Raw genomic sequence first — 24,697 nt, forward strand, 5'->3', positions numbered from 1 at the left:
AAGTCTTCCTAGTTTCCTTGTAATTTCACTCACTACTTCAAAGATGGTAGGCTAGTGCAGGGGCCACCAACCCTTTTTTGCACCACGGACCAGTTTAATATTGACAATATTCTTGCGGACCGGCCGATGGGGGGGGGGGGGGGGGGGGGGGGTGGGGTGTTAATCATGACTGGAATATAGGTGGTAAGTCAACTATAAGTTACTTATAAATGGCTAATACACTCAATTTTGTTTCTAAAAGGGTTTATCTAATGAATTTAATATTAAACACACAATGCATATTTTCCTCACATGTATATAGTGATAAGTCAATTATAAATCACTTATAAGTCAATAGCATCATAACATTTTAAGTAATGTTTGGATATTAAACACACAGCGCATATTTTCCTCGTTTGAACATATATAATCATTGCAACACACTGATATCGCTGAATCAGTAGGAGCCCTGGGCTTGCTTCCCTGCAACAAGACGGTCCCATCGAGGGGTGATGGGAGAATACTCGAAGGGGGTTTCTTATGTCCAGTCCATTCTGCAATTTAGTTTTTGTTGCATTCATTGCAGAAAGCCCTGCTTTGCAGAGGTATATTGTTGGAAATGGAAGCAACATTTTCAGTGCTTTCGTGACTATCTCAGGATATTCAGCCTTGACTTTGATCCAGAATGCCAGCAGAGATGTTATGTCAAACATACTTTTCAGCCCACCGTCACTTGCAAGCTCGAGGAGTTGATCTTCTTCTCACGCTGACATGGGTCACGGACTCATTCCTTTGCACGTCTTGGGTCATTTGCGGTCGGGAAGTAATGCTTGAATTTTGTCAACAGCGAAGATAGGTGATCGCACACCAGCTGTGAGAAGGATGGTGCAGCCTCAGTCTCTCCCAAAATCCCAGCTAATGTTGGGAACACGTCAAATATGCCTCTGTCCACTCACCATCCCCACAGTTCCAGTTTGGCTTTGAAAGCGGACACTTTATCTGCCAACTTGAAGAAAGTTGTCATTTTCCCCTGAAGTGACAAATTGAGTTCATTGAGCAGGTTGAAGATGTCACACAGATAAGCAAGTTTTGCTATCCACTCCTAGTCACTTAAGTGTGCTGCCAGTGGTGACTTTTTTCCTGAAAGAAATCTCTGTAGCGCTCTCTTAACTCAAAAACCCTGGCTAGGGCTCTCCCCGTTGATAGCCACCTGACTTCAGTGTGTAAGAGAAGGCGTTTGTGTTCTGCATTCATTTCCTCGCAAAGCTGCTCAAACAGATGTGAGTTAAGGGCCTTTGCTTTGACGTGATTGATAACTTCAACAACGTCACTCAATATGCTGTTAAAATCAGGTGACATTTTTCGGCTAGCTAGCATTTCCCTGTGTATGACACAATATGTAGACTGGCATTCAGGAACTTCTTTGACTTGGGTAGTGAAACCAGACAGCCGTCCAGTCATAGCTGCAGTCCCGTCTGTGCATATTCCAACACAGAATGACCAGTCCAGTTTGCCTGACATGTAGTCATTCAAAGACATGAATAATTCTGCTCCAGTTGTGTTAGTTGGCAGTGGCAGTGCACACAACATATCCTTGTGGATGTCATCTTGAAATATTTATCGCACATAAACCAGCAGTATTGCCTTGTTGTCGACATTGGTAGACTCGTCGACCTGGATAGCATACCATGGTGACTCGTTAAGCCGTTCCAACAGCTGTGCTTCGATGTTCTCCGCTATGTCATCGATTCTCCTTGAAACTGTGGTAGCTGAAAGAGAAACCTGTGCCATCTTGTTAGCTGCAGCTTCTCCCAACAGTTCACAGCACATGTCCTTGGCAGCAGGCAGAATCAATTCTTCACCAACAGTGAAAGGCTTCCTAGCCTTAGCGATACGGCTAACCACAAAGTACGATGCTCTCAGAGCAGCAGCATTTGTGGAGGCGGTGGCTCTCAGCACTTGCTTCTGTCCCGCTTGCTCACGTTTTTTCTGCTCAAAAAACTCAACGGGTTTGTCTTTAAATGCAGGGTGCTTGGACTCAAGGTGCTGAAGCAGTTTTGAGGGCTTCATTGCCTCATTAGACAGCTTGACTCCACATAGTGGCTTGGAGCGTGCGAGTCACCGGTTGCATTAAACCCATATTTTATGTACGACTCGTCGTATTTTCTGCTGAAGGAAGCTTTCTTTTTTTGCAGTTTCAGCCTCAACTGTCTCTGCGTTATCATCATCGTTAGGCCTTTTATGTCCCCACCACCTCTTCCAAAGAAACTCTCAAGTAAATGTTTGTTTTTTACTCATTGAGTAGTTGTAAGTTAAAGACCGACTGATGACCTCATGTGCGTTCAATTTTAACAGTGGGCATGACAGGGAATGAGGAAAGGTGCAGCTGACTCATACCATTTCATATCGCCAAATCATATCGTTTCCTTGCGGCCCGGTACCGGTCCGTGGCCCGGTGGTTGGGGACCACTGGGCTAGTGTTAGGGCAAGTACAAGAAAAACTGTAAACTACAAGGATAGACTGAGGGCTGTGAATGGGAAGCAATCTAAATTGTTTCATTTTAGACTGGCACAGAATTTAAACTGAATGGCCTTCTCTGCTGTAAAATTTTACATCTGAGACACTGGAATAAAGAATTGCCACCAGTTTCAGGTGAAGAAAGGCATTTGGCAATTTACCTTTCAGAGAATTGGTGCCCTTTCTAAGGATGGTGTGCATGAGAGACCTTAAATTTTGGTAGCTTCAACTGAATCAGTCAGATCTTTCTTCTAGAGAGGCGATGCTAAAAACAGGAGGGCATAGGTTTAAGATCAGAGGAGAGATACTAGAGGCAGCTTTTTTTGGAATGTGCAACCAGAAATAGTGGTTGAGGCAGGTATACTAGCAATATTTAAAAGCCACTTAGAAAGGACAGAGATAGAAGTTTAGAGAGCTATGGTCCAAACATGGGCAAATTGGAGTAGCTCACTGGACACACAGTTGGTATGGACAAGTTAGGCTGAAAGGTCTGTTTCCATGTGGTGTGTCTCTATAACTATGGCTAAAAGATGTTACAGCTTTCCTTCACATATTTCTGCATTTGTTCCCAAGGTATTGTGCAAAATGATTTGAACATTATACTGATTGACATGTAACATTCTGCTCCACAACAGATCCTCATCCTACCAAATGCAAAGTTCCATCAATAACAATCATTATTCATAGAAATTCCAGTTTCCTAAGCAAGCTAAACTCACACAATGTGCCGAATGAACTCAGAAAACAAAATTCCAAAACCAGAGACTGAACAAAATCTTGACGTTGAAGAGAGAAAGATAAAGGACAGAAATATTCTGGAGACAGAAAAAGAACAGGATCATTTACCTTCATTCATTTGGGGTATTTATGGATTATGCAGTCAGCAATGATCAATACCATTTTAACACACCGTGTCCATGCTTACAAGAAAATTTACCAGCACATGTGTACAGAAATAAAAATGTAAATTTATTTTACTGCTCTCTGATACTGGGAGAAAACCAAATATCCTCTGGCTTGGCATCAACAGGGCCATTTAATCTGTGCCATCATACACAGTAAGTGCTAGCAGCATCTAAGAGCACATTACAGACATACTCAATTACGTCTTTACCTATTATTCACAGATGGGAATAACACTGTACCTCCTTCCCACACTATTCATTCCCTTAAACCAGCTCTGTTGTTCAATTAAATCATGACTGGCCTACATCTTAACTCCAATATTTTTCCATATATCATTTAATACCTTTAGTTAATAAAAATCAAAGGAATCCAGATCTAACATCAATTATGTCTATGGACAAAGACTGAGCAGCCAGATGAAAAAAAATCACATTTATTTAACAAGTTTTTGTTACAATGTACTAATTTCTCATGTTTTGGTCAGTTAGGAGTATTAGGTTTAATGATTAGTGTGGTGAAATTATGGTGTAAGAGCATCTCCTTGTGCTTACATCCAGGACTGCAGATACAGATCAAAATTAATGCAATCCAAACATTGGCACTTGTCATTCTGGCTAAGTGAGATTCATACAAGAAAACAGAATATAATTAGTGAATAAAAACAAGCATTAATACATCAATTTCCCAAAAGTACTTTATCATCTTTTAAGTACTTTTAAAGGTTAATCACTTTAGTGGGAAATACAAATTTAATTTATACACAACTGTCTGCATACAGCAATGTAATAATCAGATAAACTGAGGTTTTCAGGTGTTATCTCAAAGACAAAATCTGGCCAGAACACTGGGCAAGGGGGAGGGTAGATAGCAGGACCCAGCTTTGTTGCAAGCAGTGCCAAAGCATTTTTGAATGTTCACCTAAGAAATGTAACAATCAACATCTGCACATTTGCAAAAACAAAACCAGAACAGAAGTAACAGTTCCGAGTGACCCTTTATTAAAACAAATGCGTGGTCTCAAATTTTAAAGAACTCCGATTCAATTCTGGAACAAACTACATCCTGACAGACTGAGAGTAGGAGTGAAAAGAGGAAGAATAAACAGAACGTAGCCCAAAACTGATATTGTAAAGGGTCTGCAGGCTCTTCTATCCACCACTCTGTGCCCCTTGTACTAAACCCACCCCCAAACTAAGGCACAATGCCTATTAAACCGCAGTACATATACACCCTCCTCATTATTTAAACATACATTGGCATTCTCCATTAAGACACAGCCTTAGGATGCTCACGCCTCCTCAAAGGACGACAAACTTTAATCTTTCCAGCTCCAGAAATAGTGAAAGAATAGTCAGATGTCAAATATGGCACCTCTCCCGTCACGCCAGGCTGAAAAGGAAACAAAGACAGTCAAAAATGAGGCTTGGGGGAATCTGCAACAATTTCTTGGTCCATCATTTCCAGCCTTTAGAGTATTCTAGGCCACTGCACCACTACATAAGACCTTAAATATGACCATCATCAAAAACCTACTTCTGATTTACTGTGACTTCTCTCCCATTCTTGTCAATCACCTTGCCTTTTGATGAATCACAGGAGCTGAGGGCATGGGGAAGGTTAACCTCAAGTACAAATAATGCCCTTTCCAAGAACACACATCTCACCTTCTGCACCAGTCCAAACCCTTCCCCAACCACAGAAGTTTAAATTCATTCCATTGTGCTCTGTACTCACTCCTCTAGGTTGACACAATTTGTGATGAAGGTCTACTGTTGCTGCTGCTCCACGCTCTTGTGATACCATAAACGTACACCAGACCACATAACATTTGTATATGGACATGGATTTTCCTCATGGTCTCTTCCTTCCTCCTCCCTCCCTCAACCCAAAGACAAAATATGAAATATCTTTGCGGCATGATCACCGAGTTACCTTAACCAAAACAAAAAAGAGCACCCCTTTATCCTTGATATAACATGCCACATTAGCAGCTCTTGAAATGAGATACCAATCGTATACTACATTATATATATCTCATATAACACATATCATATATCATATATGATATATATGACATGTATCAGTCCCACCCAAAAGTTATTACACAACTTCATCATGTACCAGAAGCTCAAAGGATATACTATCCAATATACTGCCAATTAACAATGAATAATTCATAACCATATACAATCAATTCAACCCTAAGTATCAAATATATACCACCATAAGATTCCAAATTTCCTTGCATAGTAAAATGACCACTGAAGTACCCTCAACAATAATCACAGATAAGTGTAAGACTTTCACTCTGCAATCTGTATCCTTTGACATTCGCTTCCCAAGGCACCACTTACCTGGTTTCTGAAGACAGTATGGGGGATGGTGATTGCCCCCACAAGCAAACAATTCACTTGCTTCAGCCTTGCCACAGGAACTGAAGTCAGTATGTAATACAATCTCTTTTCCAAGTTAATGCCACGTATGATTCCTATGGAGAGAGGATCTAAATTTAGACCCAAATGCAGGACACCTAAATTTCTAAAGTCAAAGTTGTACCTAACTTAATTTGTCCACTTTATTGTGGCTCTGTACAGTGGGTTCCAATGCATAAATTTCACAAAGAAGGGAGATGGTTGACATAATTGGAGAAAAATAAGTCTTTGAGCAAGCAATGAAGTAAGATTTAAAGCCACATTAGAGCAGTATGGTGCCAAGGGTCAACCTTAAATGGCAGTTGTTAGGAATTGCTCTTCCACAAAGTGGGCCGAATGTGTATACATTGAAAAGTAGGTGGGATCTTTCAGCGCAAATGAGTGCTTGATTACCCCAATCACATATCACTGCTTCTTCCAGCTCCTGGATATAAGCACCCGAGGAGAGATTAGTCTACAACTGATCAGGCATACCCCACATTGAATAGAGCCTTTGCCACCATAAATGGCTGGCTGTATCGTCATTTGTTGAGTGTCATTCCTGCCAATCACACGGGAAGATTAAAGAGTGCTGCAAAACTTCTATTCCACAATGTCAGTTGTAAAGTCTATTTGTTAGATTGATTTCTTAAAGTTTGCCTTGATTTATTATTGTCTTGGATCTATGACTGTTCCCAACTGCAAACACAAGAAAACCACTGCATTTGTGAAATACATATTCTGCAACAGAAGGAGAAGTGACCCTGTACAACAAATTAACTAAATAGTAGATAATAAAAACAATGTTATTCAGGTGTAGACCAGGCCCGGGACAGTCTGAAACCACTTGAGACTAAACCTGATTACAATGGCCAGGAGGCACAGTTTGCCTTCCGTTACTCAATAGTTTAGTGAATTATTGTTAGTGAAGACAGTGCACTGAAACAACAGCCAGGAGAATCTCCTGTGATGATCAGAAGATGGGCAAGTTAACTATATTTGCCCATCTTTCAGTAAGAAAAACACACGGAAGTAACGGCTGGCTATGCACCTTAACAGTACTTGGAACATGCTTGCATAGCAACTTCGCTTAGATAGGAACACCCTTGTCAGGTAAGCAGTTTCAGATAGTAGAGCAGAAAGTTGAGAGCTTGCCCTACTGTAACTGAGGAAAGTGATACAGTCTTACAGGGTGCCAGCTGCAGAAAATATTGAGCTCCAGTCCTTTAGCCTACTCACATGGAATCACATCTCCCAGTAATGTGGCTAACATTCCTTTCATATTCAAAGTAATTTTGGGAGAAAATACTGCCAAATTTGACCACATAACACTAATGAGTACCCTTCATGATCCTAACATACCCAGAGTGCATCAGAGATACATCAATGAACTAGAACTGATCATTTAGCTTTACTATCGGTGGTTATTTATTTATTTAGAGATACAACGTAAAACGAGGCTCAACGCGCCACACCACCCAGTAACAAACCTATTTAACGCGAGCCTAACCACAGGATAATTTATAATGAGCAATTAACGTACTGACCAGTATGTCTTTGGACTCTGGGAGGAAACTGGAGCACCTGGAGAAAACCTAACGGTCACGGGGAGAACGTACAAACTCCTTACAAATGGTGCCAGAATTGAACTCTGAACTCTGACACCACAGGCTGTAATAGCATCATGCTAACAGCTATGCTACCATAGTGCCCTTAGTTATCTTATTGAGCTCCATAAGACAGCTGACCTTCCACTTGCTAACTCTGGCAGTGAGGTGGAATTTGAACTGTGAAGAGTGTTTTTGATTTGTAGCACATGATGTGATACTTACCAACACCAAAGCAATTACATACTGGAGTCTGTGAGAGCAGCACAGGTCCATCAGCATGGGAGTTGACACCACCTGGTATTCTGCACAGGCCCACCAGACTGGCATTGGCTGCATACAAGATATGGGTGGGAGTCACATCACAATGTAATACATGCAGTGCAACTGCATTAAATGGCACCTAGGGGAAAAAAGTATCCATTTTTAGTAAAAAAAAAGTAAACAAACAGAGACTACACAGACAAGTCCAAACACCACCCACTGGAATCTGGAAAAATTAAATTTAAAAAGTAGTGCAAAAAAAATACTGGGTTAGTGTACATGGATTGATTGTCCATTCAATGGATTCATTGTTCCCTCGACTTCACCTTCCTGAAGTCCTCAATCAATCCCTTGGTCTTACTGATGTTGAGTGCAGGGTCATTGTTGCCACTCCACTGATTTATCTCACTCCTGTTACTCCTAGTCACCATCTGAAATTCAGCCAATGATAGTTGTGTCATCGGCATATTTAGAGATGCTGTTTGAGCTGCGTCTGGTCATAGGTGTAGAGTGAGTAGAGAGTGGGCTAAACATGCATCCTTGAGGTGCACCAGAGTTGACTGTCAGTGAGGAGATGTCATTTCCAATTCTCACAGACTGTGGTTTCCCAGTGAGAAAGTCAAGAATACATTTGCAGAGGAAGGTAAAGGCCCAGGATGTGGAGCTTGTTGATTAAGTTGAAGTTATGAATGTATTGAACACTGAACTACAGTCAATAAACATAGATATTGCTATTGTCCAAGTGATCCAAGGCACAGTGGAGAACCAGTGAGATTGCATCTGCTGTAGACCTATTGTGGCAACAGGAAAATTGCAGAGGGTCCAGTTTCTTCATGATGACAAACCTCTCAAAGCACTTCATCACAGTAGATGTGAGTGCAACTGAGTGATAGTAGTTGAGTCAGGTCACCTTACTCCTCTTGGGCACTGATATGTTTGTCACCCTTTGAAGCAGTGGGAACCTCTGACTACAACAGTGAGAGATTAAAGATGTCTTTGAGCACACCCACCAGTTAGTTAGCACAGGTTTTCAGTGCCCTACCAGGTACATCATTAAGGCCTGACACCTTGTGAGGGTTCACTTGACAGATGGTTAGACATGAGCCTCCAAGACAAAGATCAGTGTCACCAAATGCCGCAAGGATTCGCACAGGTATAAATTTATTCTCCCTTTCAAAAGTGTGCATAAAAAGTGGTGAGCTCAGCTGGGAGTGAAGCATCACAGCCATTCACGATACTAGGTTTTGCTTTATAGGGACTAATGGCCTGCAAACCCTGCCAGAGCTAACATGCATCTGATTCTGTCTCTACTTCAATTGGAATTGCTTTTTTGCTCTTAAAATAGCCTTCCGTAAGTCACATAAAAACATAGAAAACAATACAGGCCCACAAAGCTGTGTCAAACATGTCCCTACCTTAGAACTACCTAGACTTTACCTATAGCCCTAAAAATACCCATATTTTTCTAAGCTCCACGTAACCATCCGGGAGTTAACAAGACCCTACTGTTAACAAGCACGTTAAAATTATGCCCTCTCATGTTAGCCATTTCAGAAAAGCCTCTGATTATCCACGCGATCGATGCTTCTCATTATCCTGTATCACCTCTCATCTCCGTCACTCCAAGGAGAAAAGGCTGAGTGCTAATGCTGGTTTCCGTGGCGTGAAGCTACTGAGAGTATGAGACTCCCCCACTCCCCCGGATAGGATGCCAGTCTATCGCAAGTCTATCGATTTCAGCTGGGTGGACTGGAGCAGTGTGTGGTTAAGTGCCTTGCTCAAGGACACAACACACTAACTCCGCTGGGGTTCGAACTCATGACCTTCAGATCGCTAGTCCAACACCTTAACCACTTGGCCACTCAACCTATTCTCATAAGGCATGCTCTCCATCCAGGCAACATCCTTGTAAAAATTTCCTCTGCACCCTTTCTATGGCTTCCACGTCCTTCCTGTAGTGAGGTGACCAGAATTGAGCACGGTACTCCAAGTGGGGTCTGACCAGGGTCCTATATAGCTGCAGCATTGCCTCTTGGCTCTTAAACTCAATCCCACGATTGATGAAGGCCAATGCACGATATGCCTTCTTAACCACAGAGTCAACCTGCGTAGCAGCTTTGAGTGTCCTATGGACTTGGACCCTGAGATCCCTCTGATCCTCCACAATGCCAAGAGTCTTACCATTAATAATATATTCCGCCATCATATTTGACCTATCAAAATGAACCACCTCACACTTATCTGGGTTGAACACCATCTGCCACTTCTCAGCCCAGTTTTGCATCCTATCAATGTCCCGTTGTAACCTCTGACAGCCCTCCGCACTATCCACAACACCCCCAACCTTTGTATTATCAGCAAATTTTAATTTTAATTCCCAAATATTGATTGACATCTCCCTAGAGTGAGGGGTTTAGATGGGGTAGAGTTTGTTTGGTGTGTTCTGGTCAGGTGTCAGGTCTGTCAGAGCATTTTGGAGATAGTGATCACAATTCTATCTCCTTTGCCATAGCATTGGAGAGGGATAGGTACTTCCTCATCCAGGTCTTTTATAAAAATCAAAAAGAGTAGGGGTCCCAGAACAGATCCCTGAGGCACACCACTGGTCACCGGCCTCCATGCAGAATATGACCACTCTATGCCTTCTGTAAGCAAGCCAGTTTTGGATCCACAAAGCAATGTCCCCTTGGATCCCATGCCTCCTTACTTACTCATGGGGTACCCTATCAAAAGCCTTGCTAAGATCCATATACACTACATCTCTACCTTCATCGATGTGTTTAGTCACATCCTCAAAAAATTCAATCAGGCTCATAAGGCATGACCTGCCTTTGACAAAGCCATGCTGACTATTCCAAATTATATTATGCCTCTTCAAATGTTCATAAATCCTGCCTCTCAGGATCTTCTCCATCAACTTACCAACCCCTGAAGTAAGACTCACTAGCCTATAATTTCCTGGGCTATCCCTACTCCCTTTCTTGAATATGGGAACAACATCCTGAACCCTCCAATCCTCCAGAACCTCTCCCATTCTCATTGATGATGCAAAGATCCTTGCCAGAGGCTCAGCAATTTCCTCTCCCGCTTCCCACAGTAGCCTGGGGTACATCCCGTCCGGTCCCGGTGACTTACCCAATTTGATACTTTCCAAAAGCTCCAGCACGTCCTCTTCCTTAATATCTATATTCTCAACATTTTCAGTCCACTGCAAGTCATCCCTACAATCGCCAAGATCCTTTTCCGTAGTGAATACTGAAGCAAAGTATTCACTAAATACCTTTGCTATCTCCTCCGGTTCCATACGCACTTTTCCACTGTCACACTTGATTGGTCCTATTCTCTCACGCCTTATCCTCTTGCTCTTCACATACAGGTAGAATGCCTTGGGGTTTTCTTAATCCTGTTTGCCAATGCCTTCTCATGGCCCCTTCTGGCTCTCCTAATTTATTTTTAAGCTCCTTCCTGCTAGCCTTATAATCTTCTAGATCTCTATCATCACCTAGTTTTTTGAATCTTTCATAAATTCTTCTTTTCTTCTTGAATAGATTTACAACAGCCTTTGTACACCACGGATCTTGTACCCTACCATCCTTTCCATGTCTCACTGGAACGCACCTACTCAGAACCCCATGCAAATATCCCCTGACCATTTACATTTCTTCTGTACTTTTCCCTGAGAACATCTGTTTCCAATTTATGCTTCCAAGTTCCTGCCTGATAGCCTCATATATCCCCCTACTCCAATTAAACGTTTCCCTAACTTGTTTGTACCTATCCCCCTCCAATGCTATGGCAAAGGAGATAGAATTGTGATCACTATTTCCAAAATGCCCTGACAGACCTGACACCTGACCAGAACACACCTAACAAACTCTACCCCATCTAAACCCCTCACTCTAGGGAGATGCCAATCAATATTTGGGAAATTAAAATCTCTCACCACAACAACCCTGTAATTATTACTCCTTTCCAGAATCTGTCTTCCTATCTGTTCCTCGATGTCCCTGTTACTATTGGGTGGTCTATAAAAAGCACACAGCAGTTATTGACCCCTTCCTACTCCTAACTTCTACACACAGAGACTCCATAGACAACCCGTCCGTGACTTCCTCCTTTTCTGCAGCCGTGACACTATCTCTGATCAACAGTGCCACGCCCCCACCTCTTTTGCCTCCCTCCCTATCCTTTCTGAAACATCTAAAGCCTGACATTCCTGCTCCTGCACCATCCAAGTCTCTGTAATAGCCACAACATCATAGCTCCAAGTGTTGATCCATGCTCTAAGCTCATCTGCTTTATTTCTTTCTTTCCAAGCTCCCTGTAGTCTGTTTTCAGGACCTCCTCCCTTTTCCTACCACGACCTCTGGCTGTTCTCCTTCCCACTTCAAGATATCATGGACTCGATCAGAAACATCCGGACCCTGGCATCTGGGAGGCAAACTACCATCTGCGTTTCTTTCCTGCGTCCACAGAATTGCCTATCTGACTCCCTAACTATAGAGTCCCCTATCACTGATGCCATCCTCTTTCTTTCCCTACCCTTCTGAGCCACAGGGCCAGACTCTGTGCCAGAGGTGCGACCACTGCTGCTTCCCCCAGGTAGGCTGTTCCCCCCCAACAGTACTCAAGCAGGAATACTTATTGTTAAGGGGGACAGCCACTGGGGTACTCTCTCGTACCTGCTTCTTGCCCTTCTCTCTCCTGACTCTTACCCACTTCTCTGTCTCCTATGGTCCCGGGGTGACTACCTGCCTGTAGCTCCTCTCTATCACCTCCTCATGCTCCTTGAGCAGATGAAGGTCATCGAGCTGCAGCTCCAGTTCCCTAACGCGGTCCCTAAGGAGCTGCAGCTCGGCACACCGGGTGCACATGTGATGGTCTGGGAGGCCGGGAGTCTCCAGGACCTCCCACATCTGACACTGAGCACAGAAAACCAGCCCCACACACATACTCTCTGTCTTTATTTTAAACAGATAACCTACCTGGCTTTGACTCTTTATCGCCAAAGCCTTCCTACTCTTGTCTCCCACTACTCTGTCGCCCACTCCTCCAACGCCCGCTCTGTAAATCTGTCTTCCTTTTAAACTCTTCCTGCTGTTCTCACTGGCCGACCTCCACGCACTTGCGCAGTTGTGCCCCGTTCAAACTGCTGAAGAAATAACATCTGAACTTCCTGTACAGTTCTGGATCAACAGTCTTGAATGCCATAGATCTAGCCCTCAGTAACTGGTTCATCCACGGCTTTTGATTCGGGTACATCTGATAAATTCTCAAAGCATGCACTCATTCACACAAAGTCTTTAGGAAGTTGGTCACAACTGTGTATTCATTCAACTTCAAAGATGAATCGCTGAATATTGCCGTGTCCACCGACTCAAAGCAGTCCTGAAAGTGCTCCTACGCCTCCCTTGGCCATTGGTGCTGTGGTCCCTAGTCTCTGCCTATAAGCTGGGCGTAGTTGTACAGCCAGACAATCAAATCTTTCAAAGTGTGGGCGTCGGATGTGTGTGGGTTAAGTAAAAACAAATTAGTTATGGAATGACAATTACCTGATACGGCAGCATACGATGCAAGGACAAGGGGTGGCCGATGTCCAAAGGCTGCAGGTGGCTGAAAGAACCCAGAAGAGCCAAATCTCTTAGCACGTTGCTGCGGTATTTTCTGGGAGGAAAAGAAAAATTAATTATTAGCAGATTCAAAACAGTGTAAGGACAGGAAGATTCGGTTGTTATCTATACTGCATCCAACACAGAGCTATATTTGTATCAGGCATCTAATACTAGAATCACAAAAGATATCTTTTGGAAAAAACAAACAGATTTTTTTCTCTTTGAGAAGAGAAACTAAGGGGCGATTTCAGGGATTTTGAAACTGTATATACGGTAGTAAAAACCATATAATTATAGAAAAGCAATGGCATAAATGTTTTAAAGTAAACTAGATTAACAGAAGCATGAAGAGAGCATATTGTAAAGCCAACATTGTTAGAAAATGAAGGATGGAGAAAGTGCAGGAAATATTTTGTTAACCCTGATATGCATTAGTTGGGCTAGTTATCTCATTACTAGCTGAATACTTCGAGTCAGCATATTTGAAATATCATCTCAACCTTACACACTGAACCACGTCTCTTTAGCAAACAACTGTCTTGCCAACTAATAATCTCACAAGCATGTACTCACTCAAATATTCAATGGTTCCATGACTCATAGATAAGACTGGGTAGGGGCTTCACACGTGGAAATAACCAGATTATTGCGGTTAGTTCAACGTGTGAGGAGGTGGAAATGGTTATGTAACAAAGGAGAACAAACTTCAACCAACAACTTTAATCCTTCTGGGTGGCAGAGGTTGCAGATTTCTGAAAGACTTCGGTCATTGCTCCATCGTAGAAAATAGCTAGTACCCTATACATTTACTGTACACTGTTTATAGTGAATGGATGCTTATGTTCTTGTTGGGAGCTTACAGAAATGTGAAGACATTGAAATAATGTAGTTAATTTTTTTTTTACTTACAAACAGCTACCATCTTCCACTCCAGGAAACTCAGAATGAATGTACATCAATTTGTGCCCCTGGAGTCCCACATGCATTTGCATCTCCTCATCGGATGAATTGGGGGATGTCCTGAGGTCGACAGGTTTTTGCTGAATCTGGTGTTTCCCCTTGGTTTGCCACCCAGTTGCTGTCTGCACAAATTCCGATGTAAGAAGCACAGAGTCCTGGCTCCCCCTCGTGTTGACAAGCTGCACTACATGTGTTGGGGCCAAGAGCCGAATCAGATCGACCAAAACAGACAACCCTAATCCTATTGAAGAGAAAGAGAGGCAGGTTATGATACAAGATCAGATGGATTTGTAGAGAATTAACTGAGGCTAAATGCATGGGAATTTTCTCTAAGATGTATGATGGCTGGCATACATCAATTCGACATGATTATCAAATACCACAAATTAACACCTTTCTATAACCATTGCTAAGTTTATCAGAAATTGTCAAAAGTGGTCTTAAATTTAATATCAGAATCAAAAACTGAACAAAAGGAATACAAAAGTGAAGTTACCAAAAGATACGGCTGAGTTCATGTTTCAAAACCATTCTCATTGTTACCTTTAAAATGAACGTGAAGGTATTCAGATCACCATGACAATAGTGGCAGGTGATGACGTAATTGCAAAGTATATTCAGTTCCCAAGGAAAATGTCTGGCAGCAATATATGCATATAATGGTCTGACGTTTATTCTAACGACAATGCTGCCAGCTACTTGGGACAAACAAAAACTGTGTGTATATGGTAGGGATTTTAACATATTATGGGTGTATGGAGTGTCCAGGGATAAGTAGCACTTCTGGTAACAGGGCTTGTCATAACCATTCTGAGGCAGCTCATCCACCTTTGGTCCTCACTGGACATCCAGCTCTCACCTATGGCTCCAGGTAGCTGTTTGTATGCGACAGAGACCACATCCTGGTACATTGCTTCGACGGGCAGGCTAAACCAGCAAAGGGTGGCTGGTAAGCCTCCTACCCTGGTGAGACAGGGACATGCCTGACCTAGCACGCAAAGTCAGCTTCAGCTGACTGGGCGGATGAGATCAACAGTCAGGTTCCACAACACTCCCTGGAGAGTGAAGGGCACGAGAAGACACAGTATGGTCATCCACTGCAGTCAAGGAAGGTCCCAGATATGACGACTACTTGCACACTGGACCAGGATTTCCGAGGTTGAGAGAGTGCAACTATCACAGTGCAATGGCTTTTCCACTTCAAAAACTCTCCAACACAGGTTTCTTACTGTCATTAAGGAATGTAACAGATGACCAACTGTATGATACTAGATAGGTAAATTCTACAACTCGTTGTCTTTGGCGTTCTTAGTCCAAAACTCCCTGGATGAAAACGAGGGTTACAATCCAAAATATCAAAGAACGTTCACCTCATGGTAAAATGGAAGGAAATGGTACACTCGAACTTCTGGGGAAGATGGGTTTTAATCACTGGAAAGAAACCAATTCCAATATCCAGATTTCTGGAAGGCCACGGGTGTGCAGAGGTTATGCTGCTGTCTTACAGATTCAGCACCTTGCGTTTGACCCTGATCCCTAATTCTTTCTGTTTGGAGCTTGCACTCTTCCATACCCCTCTTCCCACACAATGGTGTAGGTTTCCCGTACGGACATCAATTTCTCCAACATCCTAAAGATGTGGCTGATAGTTAATTGCCAACTGTAAATTATTCCTTATATAGCTGAGAGGTACAAGTTTTGGGCAAGTCAGTGGGAATTGATTATAGGAAATAGGTGGGAGATTATTCTGGGTAACAGCACAATACAGTAACAAGATACTTGACTGACCAAACGTCCTCTTTCTGCACTGTGAGAATTTATTTAAAAAACTTGAGGATATGACCTAAAGGATCAAATGAAAATTCATCACCAATACATTAGTTAGTACTGCACGCTTTCTGACCTTTGATCCAGCCCATGGTGTTTATGATCAGTGGAGTTTCTTTCTTGTACTCAGCATAGAGATACCTCACAACTTCCATATATCGATCTGGGTCCCGGTCACAGAGCACATTACCATAATATACCATTTTACGGGGCTCACACTGGTGCATGTAAGGTGGACCTATTAAAAAAAGTTAAAAAAGAATGTGGGAAAACAAAGAACATGCATGGAAGCAAGGAAACAGTCAAGATACAAGCAAGGGAGTACGAGTACAAGGTGGGAATGCATGCATAAGAAGCTTATGTGGAGGTGGAGGAATAAGAGGGTATGGGCAAAGAACAAAGAAGTGAAGAGCAATCCAACAAGTGTATCCTCCAACACAGCTAAAATAAAAGTAGGCTGCTTGTATTCTTAGTGATGGAACTTAGGCATGACATTATCTACTGCCTGAACATTTAGTCCAAGAAGATTCTATTTAATCACAGTATATTTCAAAGCATACCTGTCTCAGCTTTGTTCAGTTGCGTACTTACTGAAAACAGGCTTGGTCACCAAATGTAATGCCATGCAACCAGGGGAACTAAATTCTGTCTGACCTATGTCAAGTTCCAGAAACTCCACACATGGAACACTGCGGGGTGAAGAGAAATATACCATAATAATGTTTCTCTGCTATCTCCTTAGAGAGATACAATTCATAAAAAGAGCAACAGCTTTTAGTATTTTAGAACACATAGTATATTACGCTTCTTTGCTCAATAAATTATTTAAATATCTGTGAGCGTTCAACACAAGACACAGGAGGATCAGTGCATAGACATTCAATCATGTCTGCAGCTAAAACGTTCACACTCTAATGATAGAACTGTGCAAATATTTCCTATCATTTAAAGGATAATACCAGATGAAGTCTGAAAACTTACTGGTTCAGAAGTGAATTCATGAGATGTCTGTTGAATGTCGACTTCCCCACGTTCTTCCCTCCACATGTCAAGATGACAGGACAGCCATTGTCATCTTCTAAAATAGAACCACATATACTACATTACATAACAAGACCAGAGGTTTAATTGTATAACACAATGACCCTGCTACAGTCCACTTAGATTACATTGAGAGATGGTAATAATTCTTTTTCTGGCTCAATATACACTGCAACAGCAGTCAACCACTTCAATGGGAGTTACACAATTACAGCATCATTCTAACAACTTTCTGCAGGAGCACTGTTAAGATTGTCCTGTCTGGCTGCATCATCCTGTGGTATGGAAGTATAAGGCATTGGACTGCAAGACCCGACAGAGGATAGCAAAAACTACCGAGTATCACAGGTGTTTCCCTACCTCACCCCAACCCCTCCATTTATGACATTTACTGGGAGTATTTTATACAAAGGGCCTGAAGCTTTGCTGAGGACCCTTTACCTCCTATCCCACAATCTCTTTGACCCACTACAGTCAGAAAGCAGGTACAGGAGCACCAGGAGTAGAACTGCCAAACTGGGTAACAGCTTCTTCCCTCAGTCTGTGAGTCTAACGAATACCCTGCCACCAGCGAGGTCTCGTTGGTAGAACAGCAAACTGTTTACTATACTGTTTAATGTTTACTGTTTGAATGATATTTATTAGCTTACTTGTGGTACCATTTTGTTTTATGTGCTGTGTATATGTTTTGTGGGTGCATGTGGTCCAGAGGAACGTTGCTTTGTTTGTTTGTATATACAGTTCAGTCAGACGACAAGAAACTTCAACATGAACTTGATCAAGATCATGGCTAATATGACTACAACCTCAACTCCCCATTCCTGTCAAATCTTTCATCCCTTACTTATCAAGAATCTATGTATTCTCCTTAAAATATTCAAGGATTCTGCTTCTACAATCCTTTGAGAAAGAGAGTTTGAAAGACTCACAGCCCACACCTCAACCCTGTGAGAGAAAAAAAATAAACTGTGTTATATATCTGTACTAAATAAGTGGTTCCCTTATTTTTCAAAAGTAACTCCCAGTTCAGGGTGGTGAACTTGGGCATGCTTGCCCAAGATGACACATGCAAAATACTTGCTTACTATTACTAAAAGTATAGCAGAGACAGATTGAAATAAATGAAGTATTTTTCAGGATAAGTTCATTTATCACATGTACATCAAAACATACAGTGAAATATGTCATTTACATTAACAGGCAACACACCTGAAGACACGCAGTGTTGCCTCTCGATTCTTTAAACTCCACCCATGATAACAAGATACATAATGATTATCTCCACTGCCAAATTAAGAAATGAATGTGGTTTTTTTTGCAGCTTGAGAGCAGTGCGATGTTTTCGTAAGGAACATCTCACGCCTTTTTGGCGCCAGCTGGACGGTTGCAAGAACACCTGACGTTGGATGATGCGTTTTGAAGAGACCTGGTTTAGATTTTAGTATTTGGATAGCAATTAGTTACAATTACAATAGGATTTTTAAAACATTATTTTTTCAATTGGCTTTTTAAAATATTAATAATTTTTTGAACAGGTTTTCAAAGATTGGGGGGAAAGGAGTGGGGCTTGCTTTGCTGTTGTTGTTTTGTTGCTTGTTCTGTTCCGTGGTGTTCGGGCATGTCATGTTGGTGCCAGAGTGTGGAGTGACATTTGCTGTGTTGCCCCCAACACAGCCCATAGTGTGGTGGTTGTTAATGGAAATGACACATTTTACCGTTTTGATGTAAATATGATAAAGAAACGAATCTTGAAAAATGTTTACTTTATTTCAATCTGTCTCTGTTACACTTTTACTAATAGTAAAACAATGAACTCACTTAAGTAATAGGATTCATCCTTCTTCCTCAGAAAAAGTCCGCAATTATTGTTATTAAGTAATTAATCAGTGATAATCTCTGCTCAAAATTACAATTGCATGCAAGAGAACTTTTAAAAAATATCACCCATTTGGGCACATGCTCTATAAAAGGTTTGTCACTCTATCCGAGTTTCAGAAGAGGGAACGTTCTCAACAAATACACCTTATTTAATCTCTCAGGTTCGTGTATGCTTCAGTCAAGTCCCTACTCACTGTATTAAACTCCAGCAGATGCTAGCTGAGACTGAAAAATGCTTCCTCTGTGCCAGCAATCAGTATTCTATGAATTGCTTCCAGTACTTTAATATTCTTAAGGGGACCAACAACTATAACATTGTAGTACTGATGTGGTTTCAACATCAAAAAAAAAGCACAATCATCCTTCTGTATTTAAGTTCCTTTGAAATAAATTAAACCTTTGCTAATTACTTGTTGTACCTGCATTTCAGTACTCTATGATTTAAGGATACCGATATATTTTTAAATTATTCTTGTTAAAGTTGACAATTTCACTTTTTGTCATCATATAATTTGTTAGATCTTTGCCCACTCATTTAACCTACATACTATATATCACTTTGTAATCCCTTAATGTCCTCCTCACCATATACTTCCCTACTCATCTTTGTCATCAGCAAATTTAGCAATCATCTCTTTGATCACTTAGCCTAAATCATTTATATAAGCTGTAAAACTATGAGACCCTAGCACCAATCCCTTTGTGATTACTTGTTACACTTTGCTGACTAGGAAAAAATCCATTTATGCCCATGTTTCTATTTGTTACCTCCTGCAACAATAATCTTTTCCAGCACATTGTCATGTTCCCATTTACCTAATGATTGGATGGGCATGATTTCACTTTACAAGACCAAGTAGAAAACAATTCTCAGTAATGCGAATTTGAAACTGTATGTTTGTCACAGTAGGCTGCAAATTAAGTATCGTGAATTTCTCTGATCGCACTATAGGAAGGATGTGGCTTCGCTAGAGGGGGTGCAGAAAGGGTATAGAAGGATGTTATCGAGACTGGTGGGCCCTAGTCATCAGGAAAAATTGATGACATTTGGTCTGTTTTCCCTGAAGTGAAGGAGGCTGAAAGATAACATGTTAGAGGTATATAAAATTATATGTGGCATTGAAAGGGCAGATAAACATTGTCTGTTCACAATGGTAGGAGAATATTTAAAAAAAATCAAGGGCATAGGGTAAAGGTAAGGAGATTTAAAGACAATCCAAGAAGTTAAATTTTTACACAAAGAGCAGTTTGTATCTGGAATGAACTGCTACAAGAGACAGTGGGGGCAGGAATAGTAATAACATTTTCTCCATCTATATCAAGTCTGAGATGCTCACCCAGACACGTCTTTACAAGTTCCTGGACAGTGGTCATCCAACTTTCTGACATATTCATCCCCAGATCATCAGGGAGAACAGCCACACCAATAGAGGACAAAGCTGCGCATTCATGAAATGCAAGTTTCCCAGAATTCATCCTTTTCTGAAAGGTGAAAGAAAACTTCATTGCATAATTTGATTAGATCAAAAGGCACAAGAGCTGAATTAGGTCATTCATCCCATTGAGTCTGCTCCATCATTCAAGCATGGCTGATTTATTATTCCCTCTAAACCCCATTCTCCCACCTTCGCCCTGTAACCTTTGACACCCTTACTAATCAAGTACCTATCAACCTCCACTTTATATATACACCCAATGACTTATCATCTATGTCAATGAATTCCACAGATTCACCACTCTCCACCAAAAGAAGTTCCTCCTCACCTCCGTCCTAAAGGGATATTCTTCTACTCTGAGGCTGTGCCCGCTGGTCCTAGACTTTCTCACTACAGGAACTCCCCACGTCCAGGCTTTTCAATACTTTGCAAGTTTCAAGGATTCCCCTCTCTCCTAAAATCCAGTGAGTACAGTCCAAGTACCATCAAACATTCCTAAGATATTAATCCTTTCATCCCCAGGACCACTCTTTTAAAGCTATTCTAGACCCTCCCCAAAACCTTCCTTAGATACAAGGTCCAAAACTGCTCACAATACTCTAAATGTGGCCTGGCTGGTGCCTTATAAAGCTCAATGTTCTATTCTTGTTTTATACTCTAGTCCTCTTGAAACAAATGCTGACATTACATTTGCCTTCCTTACCTCCAACTCAACAGGAAATATAACTTCCAGGGAATCCTGAAATAGTACTTTTGGACCTCCAATTTATGCCTGTAATCCTCTACCAAACTGCATGGCATACACTGTATTCCAACAGCCACTTCTTTGCCCATTCTGTCCAAGTATGTCTGCAGACTCACTGTTTCCTTAACGCTCCTTGTCCCTCCACTTGTTTCTGTATCGTCTGCAACTTTAGCCACAAAGCCATCAATTCTGTCATCTAGATCGTTAATGAATAACAGAAAAGTAGATCAAACACCCACCCCTGGGGAACACCGCTAGCCACACAGCAGCCAACCAGAAAAGGCCCCCTTTCATCCCACTCTTTGCCTTGTGCCAGTCAGCCAATTTTCTTTCAATGCTAGTGCCCCAACCGTAATACCATAGGCTTCTATCTTGCTTAGCAGGCTCAGGTGAGACATCTTGTCAAAGGTCTTCTGAAAGTCCAAGTAAACAATATCCACTAATTCTCCATTATCTAATCTGCATGCTAACTTCCTCAAAGAATTCCAACAAATTTGTCAGACAAGGAAACCATGCTGTCTTGGAGCTATCTTATTATGTGCTTCCAAGCACCCTGAAACCTCATCCTCTATATAGGTTTCAATAGGTACATTTAACGTCAGAGAAATGTATACAATATACATCCGGAAATTCTTTTTCTTCGTAAACATCCGCGAAAACAGAAATGTCCAAAAGAATGAATGACAAATATTAGAGCTCCAAAGCCCCCCCCCCCACACTCAAGCAGCAGGAAATCAATGACCCCCCCCCCCAACTGGTAATTCGACATTCCACAGGCGCTCTCTCTCTCATAAGGGAAAAAGACGTGTCCTCATTTCACAGCAAGAGGGGAGACACAACAAACAACTCACTGATTTATGATGTTAAAAGTCTGTTGTGTTGCTTTTATCGAGCTCTGCGCCCAGAGAGTCGGCCCCAGAAAGGAGCATCTCTCTGAACACACAACTCTCGGCAGCTAACCCGCTGCTCCCGACATTCCGTGTTCTCCCTCGACACTTCAGTCAGGGGCACTGGCCTAGAATCAGAACGTCACTAGAATTATGAAAGTCCGGCACTCTGAAGACACACTAGTCTTCCAGGCTGCGTCCTTGGAATATCAAAAAGCGGCTGGTGGTGAGGCCGACAGCGGGTCCCATTCCCACAAAGAACCGAAGTCAGCATGTAACTCCCGGTCAGGGTCTTCAAAAGAGTCTTAATAATGGACTCCTAAAACCTTATGAGTTATTGAAGTCAGGCTAACCCAGGTATTCGTTTCTGCCATTTGCCTCCCTCCCTTCTCAAAGAGTGGAGTGACATTGGTTATTTTCCAGTCCTCTGGAACCACCCCCGACTCTTGTGATTCTTGAAAGATCGCTGCTAATACCGCCACAATCTCTTCAGCTACCTCTTTCAGAACCCTGGGGTGTAGTTCATCTTCTATTATATCCCAACTCACCGGTCTTATTTCCCTCAGATTTTCTAACTTTTGAAGCCCACTAGGAGCAAGAAATGCAATCATGGTACAAACCTATTCATAACACAGCCTCAGTATCAGATGCAACACTATATTTATTCACTGAGGAGGTGGTGCTCAATAATAATAAAGTCCTAGACACTACAAGTGCATGGAGTAAGTGATTGCACGTGATTATAAATCGTATGAACAACTTACTGAATGCGATGTAAATATTTCTTTGTATTCTGGGAAGCTGGACAGAAAGAGTGTCTCTGGGGTATCAAGACGCTCTAACAGCAGGACTGAGCAAGAAGAAGTCACTTCCTTCATCACAATGTGTCTTGAAGCTGCAACAAGAGCCAAGATTAAGACCACAAAAGCAAAATAGCGTGAATGCAATCCAAAACTAAAATGGAGAAGGTTGGAAATACAGGTTTCCCCAGCAATCTGAAGGTAGAGCGTTCCTATGAAACCGTTTGTAAGCTGAAATATCGTAAAGCGAAGAAGCAACTCCCATTAATTTATATGGGAAAAATTTTTGAGCGTTCCCAGACCCAAAAAATAACCTACCAAATCAAACCAAATAACACATAAAACCTAACACTAACATATAGTAAAAGCAGGAATGATATGATAATTATACACCCTATATAAAGTAGAAATATTGTATGTACAGTGTAGTTTCACTTATCAAACTCGGGAAGACAGCGAGCCAAAATCGATTTGGAGAAAAAAAATCGGCATGTACACGCATGCGCACGTACACGCACGCGCAAACAACTGCCCGCACAAGGCTTCAGGGTCATTGTAGTCTTTCTCAGGGTAAATACATGTATAAAGCAGGCGTCTTTTTCTCGTAAAAGCGAAACCCTCTTAGCGAAAACAGGTACTAATGTAGGTCTTTCGTAACAGCGAGCTGTCGTAAAGCAAACGTTCGAAAAACGGGGGTCACCTGCACTCATCAAATCTAGCAGCAATTACAGAGAAATAAAGTTTCAAGCTGATTCAAGTCAATTACTAAGATTTATCAAACCTGAATTTAGCAGGTAATTAGGGAAGCAATTTCAAGGTGGAGAACTCTCAGTTCATCTCAACAAACACCTTAAGGGCAGTTAACAACAGGGTAGGTACAGATTAAAGGTCTTGTCAACATACACTCAGTTGTACTTTATTAGGCACCACCTGATATAAAAGTAGAATGCAATGTCTATGTTATTTTGTGAAGTTAAAGGTCATTTGGAAGATTTGACGTGTTGTGTGTTCAGAGATGGTTACAGCTGTAACACGTGATTATTTGAGTTACTGTCGACTTCCTGTCAGCTTGAACCAGTTGACAATCCTCCTCTGACCTCCCTCATTAACAAGGCTTTTTTACCCACAGAACTGCCACTTACTGGATGTTCTTTATTTTTCACACCATTGTCTGTAAACTGTAGTGACTACTTTGAGTGAAAATCCCAGAAAATCAGCATTTTCTGAAATACTCAAACCACCCTGTCTGCCACCAACAATCAATCCGTGGTCAAAGTTACTTAGATCACAATCTCCCCCAATCTGATGTTTGGTCTGAATAGCAACTGAACCTCTTGACCGTATCTGCATGCTTTTATATACTGAGTTGCAGCCACATGATTGGCTGATATTTGCATTTATGAGATGTGCATGTGTACCTAATAAAGTGGCCACTGAGTGTAAATCCAAATAACCTTTAACTTCACAAAATAACCCAGACCTTCTTGCATTCTATTTTTATACCAACTTTGTAGTCTTCTTAGAAATGTTGACAGCTATTTGTGGTAATATAAAGATGCAGATTTATAGAATAGAAAATACCATTATTGTTCTACTTATACACAATTGCTAGAAAAAGTTTGTGAACCTGTTGCAATTACCTGATTTTCTGCACTAATTACTCATAAAATGTGGCCTGATCTTCATCTGTCACAATAATAGACAAACACAATCTGCCTAAATTAATAACACACAAAGCAACTGTATTTCTCATCAATGCTGAGTACACCATTTAAACAATCAAAGTCTAGGTTCAAAAAAAGTATGTGAACCTCTGGGGTACTGCC

At 41.6% G+C, this 24,697-nt stretch overlaps 1 protein-coding gene across 3 annotated transcripts in view; it reads right to left on the minus strand.

Moving 5' to 3' along the window:
- Positions 1–3,820: 3,820 nt before the first annotated feature.
- The window catches only part of LOC140718367 (polynucleotide 5'-hydroxyl-kinase NOL9-like), a 28,114-nt gene continuing 7,237 nt past the window's right edge, over positions 3,821–24,697 (minus strand). For all 3 annotated transcript variants that reach the window (XM_073031993.1, XM_073031991.1, XM_073031992.1), the window contains exons 4-13: positions 22,836–22,966; positions 20,341–20,485; positions 17,066–17,162; positions 16,676–16,773; positions 16,161–16,322; positions 14,207–14,498; positions 13,238–13,349; positions 7,647–7,824; positions 5,758–5,891; positions 3,821–4,792 (exon numbers count right to left, since the gene is read on the minus strand). In XM_073031993.1, coding sequence (XP_072888094.1) covers positions 4,670–4,792; positions 5,758–5,891; positions 7,647–7,824; positions 13,238–13,349; positions 14,207–14,498; positions 16,161–16,322; positions 16,676–16,773; positions 17,066–17,162; positions 20,341–20,485; positions 22,836–22,966 — 1,472 coding nt within the window. In that variant the 3' untranslated portion in view covers positions 3,821–4,669. The remainder of the gene's footprint in view (positions 4,793–5,757; positions 5,892–7,646; positions 7,825–13,237; positions 13,350–14,206; positions 14,499–16,160; positions 16,323–16,675; positions 16,774–17,065; positions 17,163–20,340; positions 20,486–22,835; positions 22,967–24,697) is intronic.

Source organism: Hemitrygon akajei, chromosome 29, assembly GCF_048418815.1.
Source record: "Hemitrygon akajei chromosome 29, sHemAka1.3, whole genome shotgun sequence".
Classification (NCBI taxonomy): domain Eukaryota; kingdom Metazoa; phylum Chordata; class Chondrichthyes; order Myliobatiformes; family Dasyatidae; genus Hemitrygon; species Hemitrygon akajei.